The sequence below is a fragment of the Eucyclogobius newberryi genome, unplaced genomic scaffold (assembly GCF_026437365.1).
Source record: "Eucyclogobius newberryi isolate DKJ021-1_F unplaced genomic scaffold, fEucNew1.0.hap1 SCAF_20, whole genome shotgun sequence".
Lineage (NCBI taxonomy): Eukaryota > Metazoa > Chordata > Actinopteri > Gobiiformes > Gobiidae > Eucyclogobius > Eucyclogobius newberryi.
In genome coordinates, this window is record NW_027315835.1 from 13,407,032 (window position 1) to 13,428,115 (window position 21,084).

Below are 21,084 nucleotides of genomic sequence, written 5' to 3' on the forward strand. Positions count from 1 at the left end.
AAGCCAATGTCAGGATACTCTCCTTAGAGACGCACACACAAAGCTTAAAAGGATCACACAAAGCTCAAAATATATTTCTTGTTCTCTGTGGCTTCTCAGGGGAAGCCACAGACAAATGGCAGTGTGAAACAAGGCGCAGGCTTTAAAGCGTAGTACCAGAACAGCCGCTCGTCATGTACAGTATTCTTTTAATAGAAGAGGCAAATCCATTTGTTTTTCTGAAAAAACAGGATATAAATAAACCAGACTGACATCCAAGACATTCGTTAAATTTTTTATTCAGTCAAACACAAATTTACATATTCAAGTATGAAAATAACAATATTGTAAAATAAATAACAATAAATAATATTATGTTTAACATAATGAATTTGATTGACCATCACACACACTACGTACCACTTAAAAATGATCAAGAAATTATTTTGTTGACCCTTTTCACTGTGTTGGAATGACACATTGAGCTGTACTCGTTCTACACATGCTGCTTATTCCTGCTGTTTTTGGTGTGGGTTTTTTAAGTGACTTTGATAATGTTTACAGTGCATATCAACAATAAATGTCTTTTTTTTTCAACACAATAACTTGTGTTTTTTCAAAGTATTTTAAAATTCAGCTACACTGACTGCTAAGTATTTAGTATAAAAATATTACATAGTGGAGTGGCTGGTGTCAATAATCCTCTTACATTTATCAACCACAACTCTTACATCACTGAAGATGACAGCTGTGAGTGTAAAGGGGGAAACAAAGAGGGAAATCTACAATACTTCTGACTTTAACAGCAGTAAGAAGCACAGGTTTAGGGCATGACGTATGGGAGGAATGTGGTCTGTGACTGGAGAATGTGCCCTTACAATTTGCAGCGCATGGTTTGTGTTTGCTTGGATTGATACTGGTAAACAACCCTGGATCCAGTATTTATATATATTTACATGTACTTATGAAACAATATTCACTCAAATATCAAGCTTTGGGAAACCAGCAGAAAAGCAGCAAATCCGCTCCGTGGAGAGATCCGTTTACGATGCACCATATTGAATGTGCTGATAAAGTGGCAGAAATAGTACGTCTCGGATTGATTGAAAGAGTCTTTTTTACAAAACATATATTTAGGTGTATTCCTAAAATGAGGCAATATGTGGCCAACAGAGGTTCATTTAAATGGCAAATTAACTATGAATGTGCTTCACTTTAGAGTCAGTGATTGTGTTTTCCCTTTGAAAATAAGGAATGTATTTGGATCTTTGTGTTCTGGAATTAAACTATAGCATGTGCAAAGCTGAAAGACATCACCACAACACTAAAGGGGACCAAGACACTGACCAGACATTTGTAGAAAACATTAAAAACAGAAACTAAACCATGTGAGATCATTTTAATAGCTTAATTGTCCCTGCAGCAGATAGTCATGAGTAAATCCAGGGCAGTGCAGTCCAGCAGCCCAAGCCCTGGCTCCACAATAATGTGAGGGGTGAAACGATATCTAATTTAATGCAGTTTGAATACATAATGTGATGTCATGTACATTCACACCAGATGAAACCGACCGAAACAGATCTATCTTGGTCACTTCTTGCATTGTATGATGCGCTAACTCCTGTTTGATCAAATCTGCAGTGTCCTTCGCCACTCTCCCCCTCCATTTTATCCAGTAAGTCTGTGTAATGTCTCTCCTGAGGTTTTGAAGACTGCTGTAGCCTCTTTTTCTTTGCTCCCTGGCCTTGTCCCAGCTCAGAGAGTCTTTCAGTGTACTTCACAAAACGATGACGCCGACAGCCTGAGGTTTCACTCCAAAAGCGTGTCCTGGGACAAAGCTGGTCACTGTTTCATAGCGAGGAGGACTGCTTGATGCTGTGGAAGCTGACCCGTGAAGGTGACGTGGGGATGGACATGGCCTGGGTCATCCTGGCTCGGATGGAGTGCTGCTCCTGCCACCGATGGAAACGCTTCCTCACGGCTGATCGCACCTGTCAGCGGACAAAACATATTTTTCGGGATGTCAGGGAGGGCAATACACAGTTCAAGCCATTATCAGAAAAGAGATTTGCTAGCCGTGCATTGAACTGAAGCGGTATAAGATAAGATTAGATATAATATATAATCCTTTATTGTCCACACATGGGGAATCAATCTATATCTATAAGTAAATATAAGTAAATATAAAAATAGACAAAACTTTATATTTATACAGTTTTTCTTTTCTTTTGAATACTTCTTTTCACTGGTAAAACCAACATGTACCTTTTATTCAGTCTAATTATCCTCATTAAAATATTCTTTCCCTGGCAGTTAGCACATTAATATTGAGTACTCTAAAATGTGTTTTGATAAATATACATTAAACTGCATATTGTCGTCTTGCTACATCTTTCTTGGCAGCCTCATTACCTCTCAAACAAAACTTAAGCACTAAATCCATATCCTCCACAAACTACACATGCCGGTTGAGCTTCTTGGAGCTACAACAAGATCCATGATGAGACTTTCATCCATCTTATGACTGGATTGGGCTTTGAAGGACACTGAGCAAGGAGCAGTGTAGTCAGTTGAAACTACAGCTCCGGGCAACCAAGGGAATAATGAAGGTAACCCTAGTGGCAAATATGTGGGCTAATAAGGCTTCAGATCTGCAGATATGCTAATACAACCCGCTGATCTTTTCAACGGCATTTCTTTATATACCCATATGTAAGGCAATTTGCTTTTTGTTTGAGTGATTTTTATGAAAAGGAAAATTAAAAAACTGAATAAGCATATAGCGGTCACTACAACAAATACACAGAGAAAACATGCATTTCATGTTTCCATAATCAGACTCTTATGATATGCAAATCATGACTGGCTGCTGGTTGTCATAACTGATTCTGTACTAAGGACGCCCACAGCTCGGTCCTTGTTGACATTTCTTTGACAATAACTCTTATTTCACCCTACAATCGAACTCGAAAGGATAATTCTACCACGATGTGTTGAGTGTTTTTGTCTACGTTTTGTACTGATGGTGAATAAACCTCTCCTGCGTTAGACATCCAGAGTCTTCATCATTTATTTCATATCTTACAACATTTCCTGGGCGATGCTAATTGGTCCGTTGAGATTATACATCATCTATTCTGCTTAACATACTTTCGATAACAATCAGTACACAAAACCCTCAAGCTAACAAGCACAATACTAAAATCATGCTTACATTTCTGTCTGGCCACAAAACACATTTTAAGTGCCTTTTAAACTCTTATTGCACAACAAGCTGCACGGTTTGTGTTTACGGAGACATTGTAAAATTTCATTGCTATTTTAATAGAATCCCTGCTTGTTATCCAATTAGCTCTGGCAGCGTCAGAAGAAGTAAAAAATGATGTCATTTATGTCACACTACGTCGACCATGACACCTAATTGCACCTAAATATAAATGCTTTACTTCTCATCACTCGTCTCCCAGCGCACACGAGCGGCAGCAGAGGCCACTAAAAGAAGAGTGGAAACGCCCAAAGCGCTCTTATAAAAATCAGTGTCTGGAGCAGTGGGAGCTGTGAAATGTGCGATCAATACAAGAGGATGTGAATCTGCTTACCTCACTATTTAGGAAGCAGTAAAATACTGACACAAAGAAGCCCTGTGTGAGAGGTGCAGAAAAAAGACAACAAAATATTAAATATGGGCAATATCATCATGAACACAATTTAATCACACACAGCGGCTAATCACACACGTTACACTGATTCACTTTATCTTTATCAAGAACGGAGCCATGGTTCATTTAATTTATCTTTATCTTATTGAGAGGAGACACTACAGTGCAAAAAAATGTTCTTCATTTACTGTTTTTTGGTCAAATTTGCTTTCAACATAAAACGATTTCACATGGAAACAACAAAACCAGCACCTTAAGAGGTTTAATTATCTCATTTAACCAACTTGCATCCATAGATTTATTAATGGAACATTGTAACTTAAGGGTGTTTTCTCAAAATACAATTTCAAATAGATTTTTTTCCTGTTCTATGCCGCGTCTCATCTTTTTCTCATTGCATAACACAAAAGAATGCCTCCTCCTGTGCAGGGATTTCCAGAACGATTTCAAAAGTTTCACACCCCATTGTAATATCTTTGTGGGTTTTGGAAAACGTGTGGCAGGTTGATTATATTTCAGATTTATTTCTTCAATGATAAAATCTGTATCTCTCATGAATGAAATAAGATAATGAAAATGTATTCAAAATGATGTGTGTTGTTTTTATGATATAAAAAATGTTGGGAGAAGAAACATCACAATATAACTATTATTCACAATTATTGACACATAACAAAACACAAGCTTGATTTTTTTCAATTCCAACAAATTACTAACCCCCATAATATGTGACCAGCTTTTTAAAATCGTTCTGAATTCAAAAGTATCATTTTATTGTGATATAAACAGCCACAAAAATGATAATGTATTTACGTTTACTTTTTTGTAATACAGATTGAATTTAAATTGCTTAATTATGCTTTTAAAATAGTCATTATTATTTGTGTTTAGTTTGTTTGATTATATTGTGACCCGAATAGTCACAATTATCACTAAAATGAAAAATAATGACATATTCTTTAAAAATAAATTTAAAGGCAATTTTGTTTCATTGGTAACTTACTGATAGTGTCGTTTGTGTGCATCTGTTTTATTATTAAAAAGCAACATTCAGAAAGTCACCTGAAAGGACTCCAAAAACGAGTTGAAATAAATGAAAACGCTTCGTGAGATCTCGTCCTCCCCCGGATTGACGAAGAACAGCATGTAGGTGATTCCCAGGAGAGGCAGCAGCACCAAAGTCGCCTTAACCGCTTTTCTGAACAAAAGCAGAGCAAACATGACAGGTTTAGCGCGGCTATCTTTGGCTATTGTGCCTTTTAGTACTAGAAAAAAAAGTATCACATCGCTACAAAAAACCTCCACCACCCATCGCAGCTCAAGTGGAAGACATGAATTATTTACGACGTACAAAAACGATCCCTCAACAGTTTTGACTTTCACAAGATTTAGGCTGCGACTGTGTCAGAGCAGCGGGTTTACCTGTACTGGATGGTTTCGGATGTGGTGGAGGCGCGCAGTTTGGTCATCAGTATCCGGACGATGTTGAAGAGGAAAATAAAATTGATCTATGGGTAAAAAAGAAAAGGAAAAAAAGACAAAAAACAATTACAAATGGTTCAGAGCACACAACAAGAATAAAACTTAACACTCAGCGTCAAACTTATTTTAAAAGAGGAAACTAGATCATTTAAAGTATTTTCAAAAATATTCTGTACTTCCCAAGTTATTATGGCATAGCAACAAGGATTTTATGTTTAACGGAGATAGGGGCTGGTTAAGAGATCACAGACGTAATCACTATAAATTATACATGTCTTATTTTCTATTACAGATATTTTAATGAAAATACAATGTCATCTATACAGAAAAACTAACCCCTGCCCCACATCGGAGAGCGTGACACCATCACATTAGATCAACCAACCACGTAAGCCGCAGCTGCAGCAACACAGGAAGTAACAGCTGTTTTTGAAGAACAAGTATTTTAGCAGCGTGTATGGTATGTGCATGCATATTGTTAAGTACCATTTATTTGAAAGAATTTAAACTATTATCCAAATTCAAATGTCACCTCACATACAGTGCCAGCATTTTACTGTAGTTTCTTCTAGAAATGTTAAAAGGTGAGCCTCAGCGTTACTAATGTAGTGATTCACTCTCAACATCAGCAACTGCTCCAAAAAATCCCCATGTCTTTGATACTTTTCATTAAAACCCCTTTTGCACGCACAGCAGGTCACCTTTTATTCTACTAACAGCTTTTGTTCAAGCAAGAATGACTTTGTGTTTGGTCCCTATTCAATTCTGTGAATGTAGGGTAAAAATGAAAGATGATAGGGCCATGTACTTCTATGACACGCTCTCTACAATACAATATGTATGTATCATGGGCACTGCTATTTTAATTCCATACGGTGTCTGTACAGTCCTGGTAGAATATCAGGCATTATTCTTACATTTAAAACTACATTGAACACCCGTTTGGTATTTCCTATGGTAAAACATGAAACAATCATGGAATATCTCAAAGTATTAGATGACATTTGGAGAATTCCCGGATGACATGCAAAAAGTTAAGTAGTCCATTATTTACAGCGAAAACAGAATCGCACTGACCCCACAGATATGAGAAGTACCAGGTCTCCCCGAACTCACAGAGCGATCAGGCTTCAAATCTGTCTAAAAAAGGATTGTGCAGTCGTCCTAACTAGCGGCTAAAGTATTTGTAACCCTGGAACCTTTACACTTTTTCTCATGTCACAACCACAAATTCAAATAAATTGTATTGGCATTTTTTGTGAAAGAGCTACATAAAGCGGTACACAATTGTGAAGGGGAAGGAAAATGATACATGATTTATACATTAAAAAATAAAATATTATAAAAAATAAAATAAAAATAAAAAGTGCAGTGTGTAAAAGTATTCAGCCGCTTTTCACTGAGTGCAACCAATTACTGTGAGTAGTTTACTGATGATTGCTGACAGATTTAATGTTGACCTAGTGATTCAATAGTGTCCTCTTGTGTGTAATCTAACCTCAGCATAAATGCAGCTGTTCTGTGAAGGCCACGTAACTTTATACAGAGAAGTTTGGGGTGCAAACAGCATCATAAAGTCCAGTGAACACACCAGTCAGGTCAGGGATAAACTGGAGAAGTTTAAAGCAGGGTTAGGGTATAAACATATTTCCCATGCTCTCACGGAGCACTGCCCAATCCATCATCTGGAAATGTAAAGAGTATGGTACACAAACTACAAGACATGACCGTCCACAAAAACCTACAGGCCGAACAAGTAGAGCACTGATCAGAGATGCAGCCAAAAGGCCCATGGTAACTCTGGAGGAGCTGCAGAGATCCACAGCTCAGGTGGAGGACCCTGTCCAAATGACAACTATTAGTTGTGTACTATTATTATTTATTTTTATCTTTATTTATTTTTCATCTCCATTCTCCATCCCTTGTTGGGAAATGAGAGGTTTTGTCTATAGGAGTTTTTGTTTATAAGAGTTTTTGTTTATAAGAGTTTTTGTTTCTTTTGTTAGAAGAGTTCTTCTATTGAGAGTGTTTTTTAAACTTCCTACAAGTTATCTGTCCTTTTCCTCCATATCTACCCACGTTGCAACAAATTAAATTTCCCCATGTGTGGACAATAAAGGATTATCTTATCTTATCTTATCTTACTATACAAATCTTTTTGGAAGAGAAACAAGATGAAGTCATTGAAACATCATCCGTCAGAAGAAGTCCTGTTTGCAGGGTGCTAGAAGACATGTGGGGGTCACAACATGTGGAAAGGTGGCCTGGTCTGATCAAATGGAACTTTTTGGCAAAACACTGTGTGGCAGTAAGAGTAAAGAAAAGGAAGCTGCTCAGAGCTGATGGGAAGATGGATGGAGCCAAATACAGGGCATTCTTGGAAGAAAACCTGTTGGTGTCTGCCAAAGACTTGAGACTGGGGCAGAGGTTCACCTTCAGCAGGACAACAACCCTAAAGCCAGAGCTATAATGGAATAGTTTAAAACAACACCAGGCCTAGATCCAATAGAGAATATTTAGCAAAATCTGAAAAAAATAATTATATATTCTACTTACTGTATATAGCACTTTTCTAGACACTCAAAGACATAATTCCGTCACTCCGCACATGGTGGAAGTAAGCTGCCATTCTCAAACACACACACACACACACACACACACACGGGTGAATTGTCTTGACTATTAAGGGCACGACTCAGATTGCTGGTATTCCAGCAATCTGCTATCCAAGTACTAACCAGGCCTGCCCTGCTTGGCTTCCAAGATCTGATGGGATTTGGCATTGGCTACAAGGTATGGCCTATACTAACCTAATGCTGGTCACAAACGCTCTCTATCAAATCTGACTGAGCTGAAGCTGTTTTGCAAAGAAGAATGTACCAAAAATTCAGTCTGTCAATGAGCAAAGTTGGTAGAGACCCACCCCAGAAGATTTTCAGCTGTAATTGCAGAAAAAGGCGGTTCCATACAGTATTGACTCAGGAAGTCTGAATACTTCTGTACTGCAGTTTTGTTTTGTTTTTTTCTAATTTGGAAATCATGTATATTTTCCTTCCATGCCACAATTGTGTGCCACTTTGTGTTGCTCTTTCACAAAAAATACCAATACAATTCCTTTACGTTCGTGGCTGTGACGTGACAAAATGTGGAAAAGTTCCAGGGGTACGAATACCAGCCACGTTAATGTAGTACACAAAGTTATGACATTTACATTTGTGATAAATAATCCTGTAATAATAGAATACATATATATACAAATATTTCTGTATCGAATATAATTTAACTGAATGTTTTGCCGTTGAAGGTAAGACGAACCTTCCCACAATCATGTACATGTAAAGAGCGAGCTGATGATAGGTCACATATATTATTACTATGTATTTTAAAAAAAAATCCAGACACAGAAAAAGTCTGGGAGTCCCTGCTTAGACTGCTGCCCCCGCAACCCGGCCCCGGACAAGCGGAAGAAGATGGATGTATGGATGGACACAGAAAAATCACAAATCTGTAGCCATGTTGTTCTATTTTTGTCAATACCTAACTCAGACAAATATAGAGGGTTACTACTGTCAATGCATCTCCCATAATTACAAATCCTAATTAATATGCTAATCACAGTATAAAGTACCGTAGATAATTTCCCGCAGCAATCCCCAATGAAAAAGCCTTACACAAAGACTAAAATATGTATTATTCAAAAGCACATTTGTAAGCCTTCTAATCTCATCTTTCTGAATGGGCAGCTTGAGACCATTTTTTCCATACAGTGACGTACAATGAGTCGCTCGAGCAAAAAGTGTGAATGATGCAACCTTGTAAAAAATAGCACTGGCAATAGTTTCCGAGGCCTGTTGACCTGACCTCTGCAGTGGAAGAGGCATGTGGTCTACTGGTCTTAAACCAAGGCTCGCATTTCTGTCCTTCTGTGTTTGGGGAACTCTAACGACATCCGGTGTGTTCATTATCGCAGAGCGTCCCAAATGTTGACATTAAAACTGAATAGTGGTGGGAGAATAGAGCAGGACGTGACAAAAATAATAAAACATAATTTATGACAAAAGGGCATATGCTTCTTGTTATACTTTTCAAAAGGGATTTATTTTAATCATTTTTTATATAGTTTTATATTTGGACATTCCTTAAGTTGTTCTTTCAGTTTGGTCCACAGTTTCACTCCCTGAACAGAAACACAAAAATATTTCTGTTTACTTTTCGATGGTTTACACTCTCCTTCCCTTAAAAAAATGCCTTGAATACAATTTGTAATGTCACTTTGTCCACAATATCTTTCAGTTTTAATAAGTGTGTTCAAGCAGTGAATAGTGTGGTCCCTAGAGCCTACTCCATGTATTATGCATATTGCTTGATGAAAAGTGGTTGTAATGCTGTATTATAATTAGGCCCGAGCGCCACAAGCTGGCGAGAGGCCTATTAATCTCATAAGGCCGTGCGAAGCACGGCTGCGAAAGTGCGCATGTAGTGCGCACGAAATCGAGCGCGAAGCGCTCGCCCACTTCCAAACACTCACAAACGCACTCCTTCACTCACACACGCCCCGTGCATACTAATTAGTAGTAGGAAAATGGAACATTACCATTGTAAACGGGCGAAGCCCGTGCAAAAGTGCGGAGCCCACTCAAAATTAACGAAATTACCCGTCAGTGACCAAGGACCCACAACAGCGAGCGCTTTCCGAAAATGTATAGTTTATGATATTTGAAAAATGGGAAACATTGTTTTCGCATCGGAATATTCTTCTTCTTCTTCTTCTTCTTCTTCTTCTTCTTCTTCTTCTTCTTCTTCTTCTTCTTCTTCTTCTTCTTCTTCTTCTTCTTCTTCTTCTTCTTCTTCTTCTTCTTCTTCTTCTTCTTCTTCTTCATCTTCTTCTTCTTCTTCTTCTTCTTCTCGGGACCAACCCCCCTATTTTTCACCCAGTGAACATTGACGAAAAGTCACAAAAATTTGCACACCTCTAAAAATCGTGCCTCTGGCTATTTCCCTTTTCTAAAATAAAAAAAATTGGCGCGTCAGCGCCCCCAAATGTACCAAAAATGCATTGAGAGATAGGAAATGACCCCAAAAAAATCTGATCGTAGAATCATGAAATTTGGCGCAGAGGTAGATGGTGACAAGAGAAGTAAAAAATATTATCACGGCAACGCCGTCCGCCCAACCAAATGTTGGCCATATTGGTTCAAAAATGGCTAAGCATGACTCGGAGTTTTTCCAAATGTCGTACTTTTACGAACTCCTCCCAGGGCGTTGGCTCTAAAAAGCTGAAATTTGGTGAAAATGCTACTGAGGAGTGGGACATCAAAAGTTATTCAAATTACATTGATACCTGTCACGGTCTCTGAGCGGCGAAGCCGCAAACTTTAGCTAGAATTTCAGAAATCTCCCAAATTTAACATTTCTGCCGTTTGCGCAGATAAAGTCCGAATTGCGTCAAATTAGAATCAGTTGTTAAACTCTTTGCCCTAAACCTACTTGAGGTGAAATAAATTAATTTGGCGCCAGAGCGCCCCCTACAGATTTTATATGGAGGTTAAATGTTTAGTTTTGCAAAATTATATGAAATTTGACACACAACTCAATTTTGGCATCCCCATCAAAAAAGTCAATGAGACCCATGTCATAATTGTTATGGCTTTGCCGTAGCGATGACCGAAACCTCCCATGTTATTCCAATGGGGAAATCGCCAGAACATGTTTACACTTTAGACTTTCACGAACTCCTCCCAGGGCGTCAGCCCTATTAACCTGAAATTTGGTGAGACTCATCTTCAGGGGTGGACCATCAAAATTTATCCACATTTTTATTCAAAGAGTCACGGTGTCTGTGCGGCAAATCCGCACATTTTGCCAAGAATTCAAAATAAAATTGCTTTTTGATGGTAAAACAAAGGGGAGAAGATGTGACAGCGTCACAGATTCAGCAGTAGGTGTACTAAAAGGACAATTGGGGCGCCCCCTCCTCTTGCGGCGTGGCGGCGGCGTGGCGAGGGCCGATCATTGCCGCTTGCGGCTATATTTGTTTATTATAATCTGTTTGTTTGTTTTTTCATAATTCTTGAGACTTTCCTCTGAACATGACTAATGTGTGATTTACAGTTGATTTTTTTGATCTATTATTACTCCAAAAAATTGAATTTTATTATCTACTTACATGTTTGTTTTCATCCAACTTAATTTCAATTTTAGCATTATTTAGCCAACACTATAAACATTTTCCCCAATCTGAATGATAATTTGTTTATATCAATCCATATTTCCCTTCAGTTCCATATTTATTTATTTTTTAAAGGGTCTCGACCAGAAAGTTGTTGGATACATTAAACGCCTAAACCAGATTTAAATACTATTCAAATGCAATCACTTAGAACTAAATCATGTTTTAGAAACCACTAAACTTTAATAATTTATTCTTAACAGTACCTTGAAAAACATGCATTCTTCCTGTGAACAGATGTGACTTACACATGTTACTTGGCCTATCGTCTCCATGAAAATAGATGAGTTTAAAGCCATATGGAACATTCCAAGTAAAGCAATAACATCTCCTTGGAGACAAGCCCATCATCATAAATGTTTCACCCTTAAAACAGACAAAAAAGTAGGACAAAGGCAAAACCCTAAGGACAATATTTTATCCGATTTCTAAACAAGATAATTAAATCTTAAATAGAGACTAAAACATCTAAACGACAAAAAAAAAAGCCCACCTGAAGCTTTCGGACCACTAGTTACCCCCATAGTCTGAGTCCCACAGCTCAACAACAAGACGCAGCCCTGTTTGAACCATGCACGACGTGTTCAAGGAGGCAGATCTGAGCTTTTGCAGAGAACAAAGCAGGAGAGGCAGAAACATTAAGAGGCTCTCAAGGAGATTATTTTTTCACTAAGAAAGAGAAGATAAAAAGATTTAAAAAAAAAAGAAAATGGCGTTGCTGACAGTGGACGGGAAGGTCATTTTGGCAGTGGAGTACCACGACCACAATGGTCAAAAAGAACAGAAATAGCTGGATCTAAAAAAAGAAAATGGCGTTGCTGACAGTGGACGGGAAGGTCATTTTGGCAGTGGAGTACGACCACAATGGTCAAAAAGCACAGAAATAGCTGGATCTGTTGAGTGGTAGAGTAAGTGTGGGCGCTTTGACTGTCCAGCATGAAAAGTGGAAGACATTTTTCATATCACAAAAAACTCTTGGCTAACTTCCAAAATGTATAGAATCTGTAACATTGTGCACTCCTTGTATACCCCATTAGAATTTGAGAAGGGCATGTCTGTGTAGAAGTATTCCTAATTTTGTGAATGTTGTTTAAAAGATATGCAAAAAAACTATACATCGTCTGTTATAAAAACCCATCCGAAAATGAAAATGGAACAAACTTAAGCAGTATTACCTAACTTTTTTTCTTATAAATTAGTACATTTTGTTTTCCCTCTTTAAAGTGTATTGTAAAAACAGAACTTTGGGACAAAAATCAAACCACTACACTCATTTTCAATCAATTATTTAATCTTCTTGGAAACCTGCTAGAAATAGACATTAGGCTTTAAGATGATGGTGGTCCTCATTTCTCCATCTGAAACAAATGTTCTAAAGCTGTGTATGTGGTCAAAAGAATCCATGCATGTGAAAATGAGGATGTGCCAAAGGGATTTGAGAGCTTGTTAAATATATTTTCTATGACATTCATTTTGTAGAACCCAAGATTACAACTGCAATCGCCGCGCAGGGTTTCACAAAATTGCTGATTTCATCCAACATAAAGTAAGAACAAAATCATTGGTCAATTTTTTTTAATTCTTTTTGTTATTCTATATTAAGAATATAAGAGGTTTTTACAAGAGCTTTTCAATCAAGAGTGTTTTTTTTAAATATGTTTTTTTATAAGTTATCTGTTCTTTGTTTTTTACTTCTGTGCCTACTTTGTGTTGCAACACTGGAATTTCCCCATTGTGAGACAAATAAAGGCTTATCTTATCTTATCTTAAAAGACAAGTAGATTTAAAGATCCAAATCCCCAAAGTTCCATGGTTTGAAAATCAGGTACCCTAGCTGTAATGTAAAGTTGCTGTAATGTAATAATGTTGCAAGGGTATACAGTAATATTTCTGCACATTATTAAACCTTAATGAATACATTTAAAGGTGCCATAACATGCTTTTTTCACGTTTTGTAGTCTATCCTAAGTGTATAATTGATAATAATAAAGGTTGTGCAACACCCTTAACATAATAGTTAAGAAATATCACTCAGACCTTGGACCCCCTCACCAACCCGGAAATGCAAACGGCTTGGTTTGATATTCGCCCCCACCCTTGCGAAGAGCGATCTGGCTCCCCCGCCCAAGGGAGAGAGGGGGGTGGAGGAGGGTGAGGGGGGATGGTGACGTGTGCTTGCATCTACCCCCCCCCGTCAGTTTGGAGATTCGCGGAAAGGAAATAGTCTGTAATATAGCTAAAAACTGCGGGAATCAATCAAAAAAACACTCTGGGTACATATATGAAGCACAAATAGCAATGTAAGAAGGTTAAAAGCTCTGAAAAGTCGATTTTGCATGTTATGGGACCTTTAAAGACATGTTTTGGGTCCAAATGATTATCGGAATACAATAAAAAAAACAAAAAACTTTTGTCAACATCTCTGCTCTGTAGAATGAAGATAAAATCAAGCTTCTCAGCAGGATGTGGCACAATGTTGACAGAGAAGTCGTGCAGACGAGCTTGATATGTTATAATATCCTCTTTGTGGTATTACAAATGCTAAGCTGTAGAAGTCGGATATCGACAAGACAGGCTGAAAACTGCAGTATGTACAAAAACACATGCTGTATATGGAAAATCCTGACACAAGAGCCTATAAGTGCTTGAATGTAGTAGGGCTAGTCATTAAAGTGTGTTGTGATGAAAAACTGAAATAAATACACTACGGCTGGTATTTTTGCAGCGGCAGGAAAACTGCGTCAAAGCACCTTGGGGGAAAATAAACTTTAATCAAATACATTTCGATGCAGGTCACTTAAGGTACTTCACTGGCCATTCATATAAAAGGCCTCATGTTTACGTTTTGTGGAGCTTATAAAAGTACAGTTATTGAGTCATGAAAAAGGTGTTGAAAAGAGCTCATTTGGCATATGATAAATGACCTCGTGAATGTTTAAAAGGACCAAACAAGATGGAACATGTGCTAGGATATCATTTTTCATCCTCAACTTAAAGACTGAGACGAGACAAGAACATTTCACCCCTGCTACAGTATCTGCCCTAAAAAAATGAAGAGTAATTGTGTGCTAATGCTACAGCAACAGAGTTAACGAGGTAAAATGTTGGCTGAATAATGGTTAGATAAAATAAATACTATATATATAAAGACTTGGACAAACAGAATTAAAGGTCTGGTTGAGAAAATGAGTAAAGAGCCTTGGGAATACCCTGAATAAAATAAAATGAAATTATTCCCTTACCACCAGAACGAGGATCATAGGGCCCTGGTAGATGTAGTCTGTGTACACGCCGGAACGTTTCCCAAACCAGCACCTGAAATGTCAAAGGAATCACTCATAACTAACTGCAATAAAATGAGGATTATGTTGTCAATCATCACTTCTCATAATTGGGATTTCCCCGGTGGGTTTTCAGCGTGAAAGATTGCTTTATCGCCTGGGGCCTAGACATCTTTATCATCTTATGGTATTCTTTAATGAAGAATATCAAGTAAGTGACTGTTTGTTCTGTTATATATGTATATTTTAAATTTGTGTAAATATCATTATCATTATAAGTTGAGTTCACATTCATTTGTTTGATTATATAATTGTTTCATGGTTTGTATACGCATCTCAATTGAGGATTCAAAGTTTTTACAACAAGAAAAACATTATCATTATTTATTTGGAATTGGCTCCACAAATCATGTCTTTGCGTTTGAAAAACACTATTCTATTCCGTCTGTATATTGAATTTTTGAGCCACCATCCACAGAATTTCCCTCCTGGATCAATAAAGTTTGTCAAAGTCGAGTCATTTATGCACATTTTTATAGGCTTGCACTCACAAGACTACAAACATTACTGACTCATTGCTGCTGGACTGCATCATTTAATAATCTATAGATTATTCATAATACAAATGTTTTTATTTAATTGTAAACTATAATGGACATTCAGTATTTAAATTGTATGGTCTTTGACTTGAATTAATGTACTCAAACATGTAAACCTTATTCACCTCACCTTATTGATATAACGATAATAGTGTCCATCAACTTCCATCAAATCCTGAGGAAATACGTGCTGATGTGTAATTTACAATATTGTTCAGTCTTAATGTGATTACAGAGGTTATTAATAGACATTCATCTCAATAATGCTACCGCTTGACTTTGTGTTTTGTCCTTTTGCTCCTTGGCCAAAGATAGAACAACCCCTCCCCTTTCCCAATCAATAACTCGAGTCATAACAAGCAGCATCTTACTTCTCATTATCGTAGTACAGCTTCCCAATGGCCCAGGCCACAATAATCGGGAATGGGATACCTGTGGGGTAACAAAAACAGAGGAGATGTCACATTTTTGTTCCTTCTTTCTTTCATCTTTTTGAGCTCCATTTCAAATTCCAAACTATCCCTTGGGGGGGATCTTCAGCGTCCCTCCAGCCCCAGCCAAGCTCTGTCAGAAGTCATTTTTTACATCAATACAATGATGAGGAGCCTCCATATTCTTTTGTGAATGGATGAATAGCTGGACTCTGCTTGACGATAATGTGGAGTGATTAATACATTTACTTGACTTTCGAGGAGTATAATATGCTAGAGAAAATCCAATTACTCGTGTCTAATTGGCATAAACGACGGAGAAGACCTTTGCCAAGTGTGTCCGATGTCTGGTGTTGTCTGAGACTGTCCTAACAATGCAGCCAGGGGGTCAATGTCCACTGGGACGGTGCCAACCAGAAGGAAATGTGACTCAGAAGACTGTTTCGCTGTCTCTGTGTGATAACCACACTTGTGATCTTCAAACTCAAACAGCAAATAATACTAGTTTTGGATTATTATTCTTTTTTTTTAAATCAGAAGCTGCTTTTTCATCTTCACAGTTGAGACTCCACACTGCTTGGGGGACATTCCAAATCGTTACACTCATCATCACACAAAGGAATTCACGCTTGCTCCATAACTAAATCTTTAATTAAAACCCATTGAACACTTTTCACAGAGATTTTGTATTAGTCTTTGAAATCCAGCCATGACAGTTATGAAGTTATGAGATGTATTATAAGTAAAACAAACTTCTTAAAGTAGTATTTCCTAAACAGCAGGCTTTTACTGGAGCGTCCCTGCCCTCTTTGCTGGTATAGCTTTAATTTGTTAAATGTAAATTTTCACCTTTTTGGCCTCCTCGCTCTCACTTAGAACTACTTAAAGGGATAGTTTTGTTTCAAATCTTGTTTTGCCCTGGTTTAGCCTTGATGGGGGTTTAAAAGATAAAAATAAAAATTTAAAAATAAAGATAAAAATATACTTTTATAAATAAAAAACAAAACTAGTTACTGATATACAGGGCAAAAAAACACTTCTAGGACACATTTGGATTTTTCCTGCAGTTTTTTTTTTATACTTTAATAAAAACACATTATTTTGAACCGACACCTTAACGTGGTGGAGGGGTTTGAGTGCCCGAATGATCCCGGGAGCTATGTTGTCGGGGGCTTCATGCCCCTGGTAGGGTCTCCCAAGGCAAACAGGTCCTAGGTGACGGGTCAGACAAAGATCGGTTCAGAAGCCTCTTATGACGACGACACAATCAAGGCAGTTCACGTCGCCCGGATCGGCGTCACCGGGGCCCCATCCTGGAGCCAGGCCTGGGATGGGTGCTCCATGGCGAGCGCCTGGTGGCCGGGTCTTACCCCACGGGGCCCGGCCGGGCACAGCCCGAAAGAGCGACGTGGGGCCGCCCTCCCGTGGGCCCACCACCCGCAGGAGGATCCATAAGGGGCCGGTGCAGAGAGATCTGGGCGGCAGTCGACGGCAGGGGCCTCGGCGACCAGATCTCCAGACACAGAGACTAACTCTGGGGACATGGAATGTCACCTCGCTGGGGGGGAAAGAGCCTGAGCTTGTGCGGGAGGTTGAGCGATACCGACTAGATATAGTCGGCCTCACCTCCACGCACAGTTTGGGCTCTGGAACCCATCTCCTCGAGAGGGGCTGGACGCTCCACTTCTCTGGTGTTGCCCGCGGGGAGAGGCGGCGGGCTGGTGTGGGCTTGCTGATAGCCCCTCAGCTCAGCCGCCACGTGTTGGAGTTTACCCCGGTGAACGAGAGGGTCGCGTCCCTCCGCCTTCGGGTGGGGGACAGGTCTCTCACTGTTGTGGCGGCCTACGGGCCGAACAGCAGTGCAGAGTACCCGGCCTTCTTGGAGTCCTTGGGAGGGGTACTGGACAGTGCACCGACCGGGGACTCCGTTGTTCTACTGGGGGACTTCAACGCCCACGTGGGCAATGACAGTGACACCTGGAGAGGGGTGATCGGGAAGAACGGCTTCCCCGATCTGAACCCGAGCGGTGTTCAGTTATTGGACTTCTGTGCTAGCCACGGATTGTCCATAACGAACACCATGTTCAAGCACAAGGGTGTCCATCAGTGCACGTGGCACCAGGACACCCTAGGCCGGAGGTCAATGATCGACTTAGTTGTCGTGTCATCAGACCTCCGGCCGCGTGTCTTGGACACTCGGGTGAAGAGAGGGGCAGAGTTGTCAACCGATCACCACCTGGTGGTGAGTTGGATCCGCTGGCGGAGGAGGAAGCCGGACAGACTTGGCAGACCCAAGCGCATTGTGAGGGTCTGTTGGGAACGTCTAGTGGAGCCCTCTGTCAGTAGGGTATTCAACTCGCACCTCCGGGAGAGCTTCTCCCATGTCCCGGGGGAGGCTGGGGACATTGAGTCCGAGTGGACCATGTTCTCCGCCTCCATTGTTGATGCGGCTGCTCGGAGCTGTGGTCGCAAGGTCTCCGGTGCCTGTCGTGGCGGCAACCCCCGAACCCGGTAGTGGACACCGGAAGTAAGGGATGCCGTCAGACTAAAGAAGGAGGCCTATCAGGCCACTCTGGCTTGTAGGTCTCCGGAGGTCATCGACGGGTATCGGCAGGCCAAGCGAGCCGCGGCTCGTGCTGCCGCAGAGGCAAAAACCCGGGCCTGGGAGGAGTTCGGGGAGGCCATGGAGGAGGACTATCGGTCGGCACCAAAGAAATTCTGGCAAACCGTCCGGCGCCTCAGGAAGGGGAAGCAGTGTCTCACAAACACCGTTTACGGTGCGGGTGGAGGCCTGCTGACCTCGACTGGGGATGTCGTCGGACGGTGGAAGGAATACTTTGAGGATCTCCTTAATCCCTCAGTCACGTCTTCTGAAGAGGAAGTAGAGACCGGGGACTCGGAGGCTGGCTCATCCATCACCCAAGCTGAAGTCACTGAGGTTGTCCGCAAACTCCTCGGTGGCAGGGCTCCGGGGGTGGATGAGATCCGCCCTGAGTACCTAAAGTATCTGGATGTTGTAGGACTGTCTTGGTTGACACGTCTCTGCAACATCGCGTGGCGTTCGGGGACCGTGCCTCTGGACTGGCAGACCGGGGTGGTGGTCCCTCTGTTCAAGAAGGGGGACCGGAGGGTGTGTTCCAACTACAGAGGGATCACACTCCTCAGCCTCCCGGGTAAGGTCTATTCCAAGGTACTGGAGAGGAGAATCCGACCGATAGTCGAACCTCGGATTCAGGAGGAGCAGGGTGGTTTTCGTCCCGGTCGTGGAACACTGGACCAGCTCTATACCCTCCATCGGGTGCTCGAGGGTTCATGGGAGTTTGCCCAACCAGTCCACATGTGCTTTGTGGATCTGGAGAAGGCTTTTGACCGTGTCCCTCGGGGTGTCCTTTGGGGGGTGCTCCGGGAGTACGGGGTCCGGGGCCCTTTGCTCAGGGCTGTCCGGTCCCTGTATGACCGGAGCAGGAGCTGTGTTCGCATTGCCGGCAGTAAGTCAGACCTGTTCCCAGTGCATGTTGGACTCCGCCAGGGCTGCCCTGTGTCACCGGTTCTGTTCATAATTTTTATGGACAGAATTTCTAGGCGCAGTCAGGGGTCGGAGGGGGTCCGGTTTGGGGACCACAGGATCTCATCTCTGCTGTTTGCAGACGATGTTGTCCTGATGGCTCCATCAAACCCGGACCTGCAACATGCACTGGGACGGTTTGCAGCCGAGTGTGAAGCGGCTGGGATGAGAATCAGCACCTCCAAATCCGAGGCCATGGTTCTCGACCGGAAAAAGGTGGCTTGCCCTCTCCAGGTGGGTGGGGTGTCCTTGCCCCAAGTGGAGGAGTTCAAGTATCTCGGGGTCTTGTTCACGAGTGAGGGAAGGATGGAGCGTGAGATCGACAGGCGGATCGGTGCAGCGGCTGCAGTGATGCAGTCGCTGCATCGGACCGTTGTGGTAAAGAGGGAGCTGAGCCGAAAGGCAAAGCTCTCTATTTACCGGTCGGTCTACGTTCTGACCTCACCTATGGTCATGAGCTTTGGGTAGTGACCGAAAGAACAAGATCGCGGATACAAGCGGTCGAAATGAGTTTCCTCCGCCGGGTGGCTGGGCGCTCCCTTAGAGATAAGGTGAGGAGCTCGGCCACACGGGGGGGAGCTCGGAGTAGAGCCGCTGCTCCTCCACGTCGAGAGGAGCCAGCTGAGGTGGCTCGGGCATCTGTTCCGGATGCCTCCTGGGCGCCTCCCTGGGGAGGTGTTTCAGGCATGTCCCACCGGGAAGAGGCCCCGGGGAAGACCCAGGACACGCTGGAGAGACTATGTCTCTCGGCTGGCCTGGGAACGCCTCGGGATCCCCCCGGAGGAGTTAGAGGAAGTGTCTGGGGAGAAGGAAGTCTGGGAGTCCCTGCTCAGACTGCTGCCCCCGCGACCCGGCCCCGGATAAAGCGGCAGAAGATGGATGGATGGATGGATGGATGGATGGAAAAACACATTATAATATTTGAGAAATGTATTATTTTGTGTTGAAAATTACTTTTGATTATCTAAAATATATACATAAAATATAAAGATGTTCCTTTGAGGCATTGAGTATTAAGTATTCCTTACTATCAAAATAAATACAAAGCCTCTCCTGTTAACATCTCCACTCCGATAGCCGATAGCCTCAGTCAAGCACATAAAACTCGATCTTTTTCACTTCAGAAATATGCTGCCATTCTGTCTTCACAGTTGAGGCTCCATGCTGCCCTGGGGAAATGTAATCCAGCTGGCACAATACAGCTAAACTCAAAACCACATAGTTTACTTTGACAGTGTGAAAAGGGGGAACTCGCCACGCCAATGCATATCCCAGCTGTCACTGTGAGCAAAACCCACCATAAACGTAGCTCCATGGCATCTCAGACTTAGAGAGGCCTCTTTGCACCGTGTCAACTGTTTTCGGTAAATCTAATAATGTGAAGGACTGGAATAAGATTAAGAGATGTTCCAATAAACGGCTTTAGTGCATATTTAGTAAAGCTGCTCCATTATAAATGTATTATACATGTCGTCAACTGTTTTGGTCTCATTTGAAATCACAATTATTTGAAACAGTTATTTATGTGCTGTCGAAAGTATTATTATAATTTTATAGTAATGTTTTGTGCTAATCTGATTTATATTATGAACCATATGTATAAATCATACCTCGAGATCAAAGATTTACCTTTTAAATCTGAAAGTTTGATTCGTCTTAACAAAAAGCTAAATAAATATTTCAATTGTCTCCTTTCTAAGTGGTGTGGAAAGTATTGTGACTATTGCTTCAGGGTTGAACTTTGTGCATTCAGTTTTTGAAGGTCTTTTACACATTCAAAAGATACAATACTTGATGAATTGTTAACTACAGCAGCAGCTACACCTAACTGACTGACTGCACTTAAAGTATCTACAGAC

General features: G+C 41.0%; 1 protein-coding gene across 1 annotated transcript in view; it reads right to left on the reverse strand.

The window, feature by feature from the left end:
* Positions 1-258: 258 nt before the first annotated feature.
* Positions 259-21,084, reverse strand: part of LOC140369100 (corticotropin-releasing factor receptor 1-like) — a 68,359-nt gene continuing 47,533 nt past the window's right edge. The window contains exons 9-14 of the mRNA XM_072456345.1: positions 15,601-15,661; positions 14,592-14,664; positions 5,061-5,146; positions 4,701-4,836; positions 3,579-3,620; positions 259-1,970 (exon numbers count right to left, since the gene is read on the reverse strand). Of these exons, the coding sequence (XP_072312446.1) occupies positions 1,830-1,970; positions 3,579-3,620; positions 4,701-4,836; positions 5,061-5,146; positions 14,592-14,664; positions 15,601-15,661 (539 nt within the window). The 3' untranslated portion in view covers positions 259-1,829. The remainder of the gene's footprint in view (positions 1,971-3,578; positions 3,621-4,700; positions 4,837-5,060; positions 5,147-14,591; positions 14,665-15,600; positions 15,662-21,084) is intronic.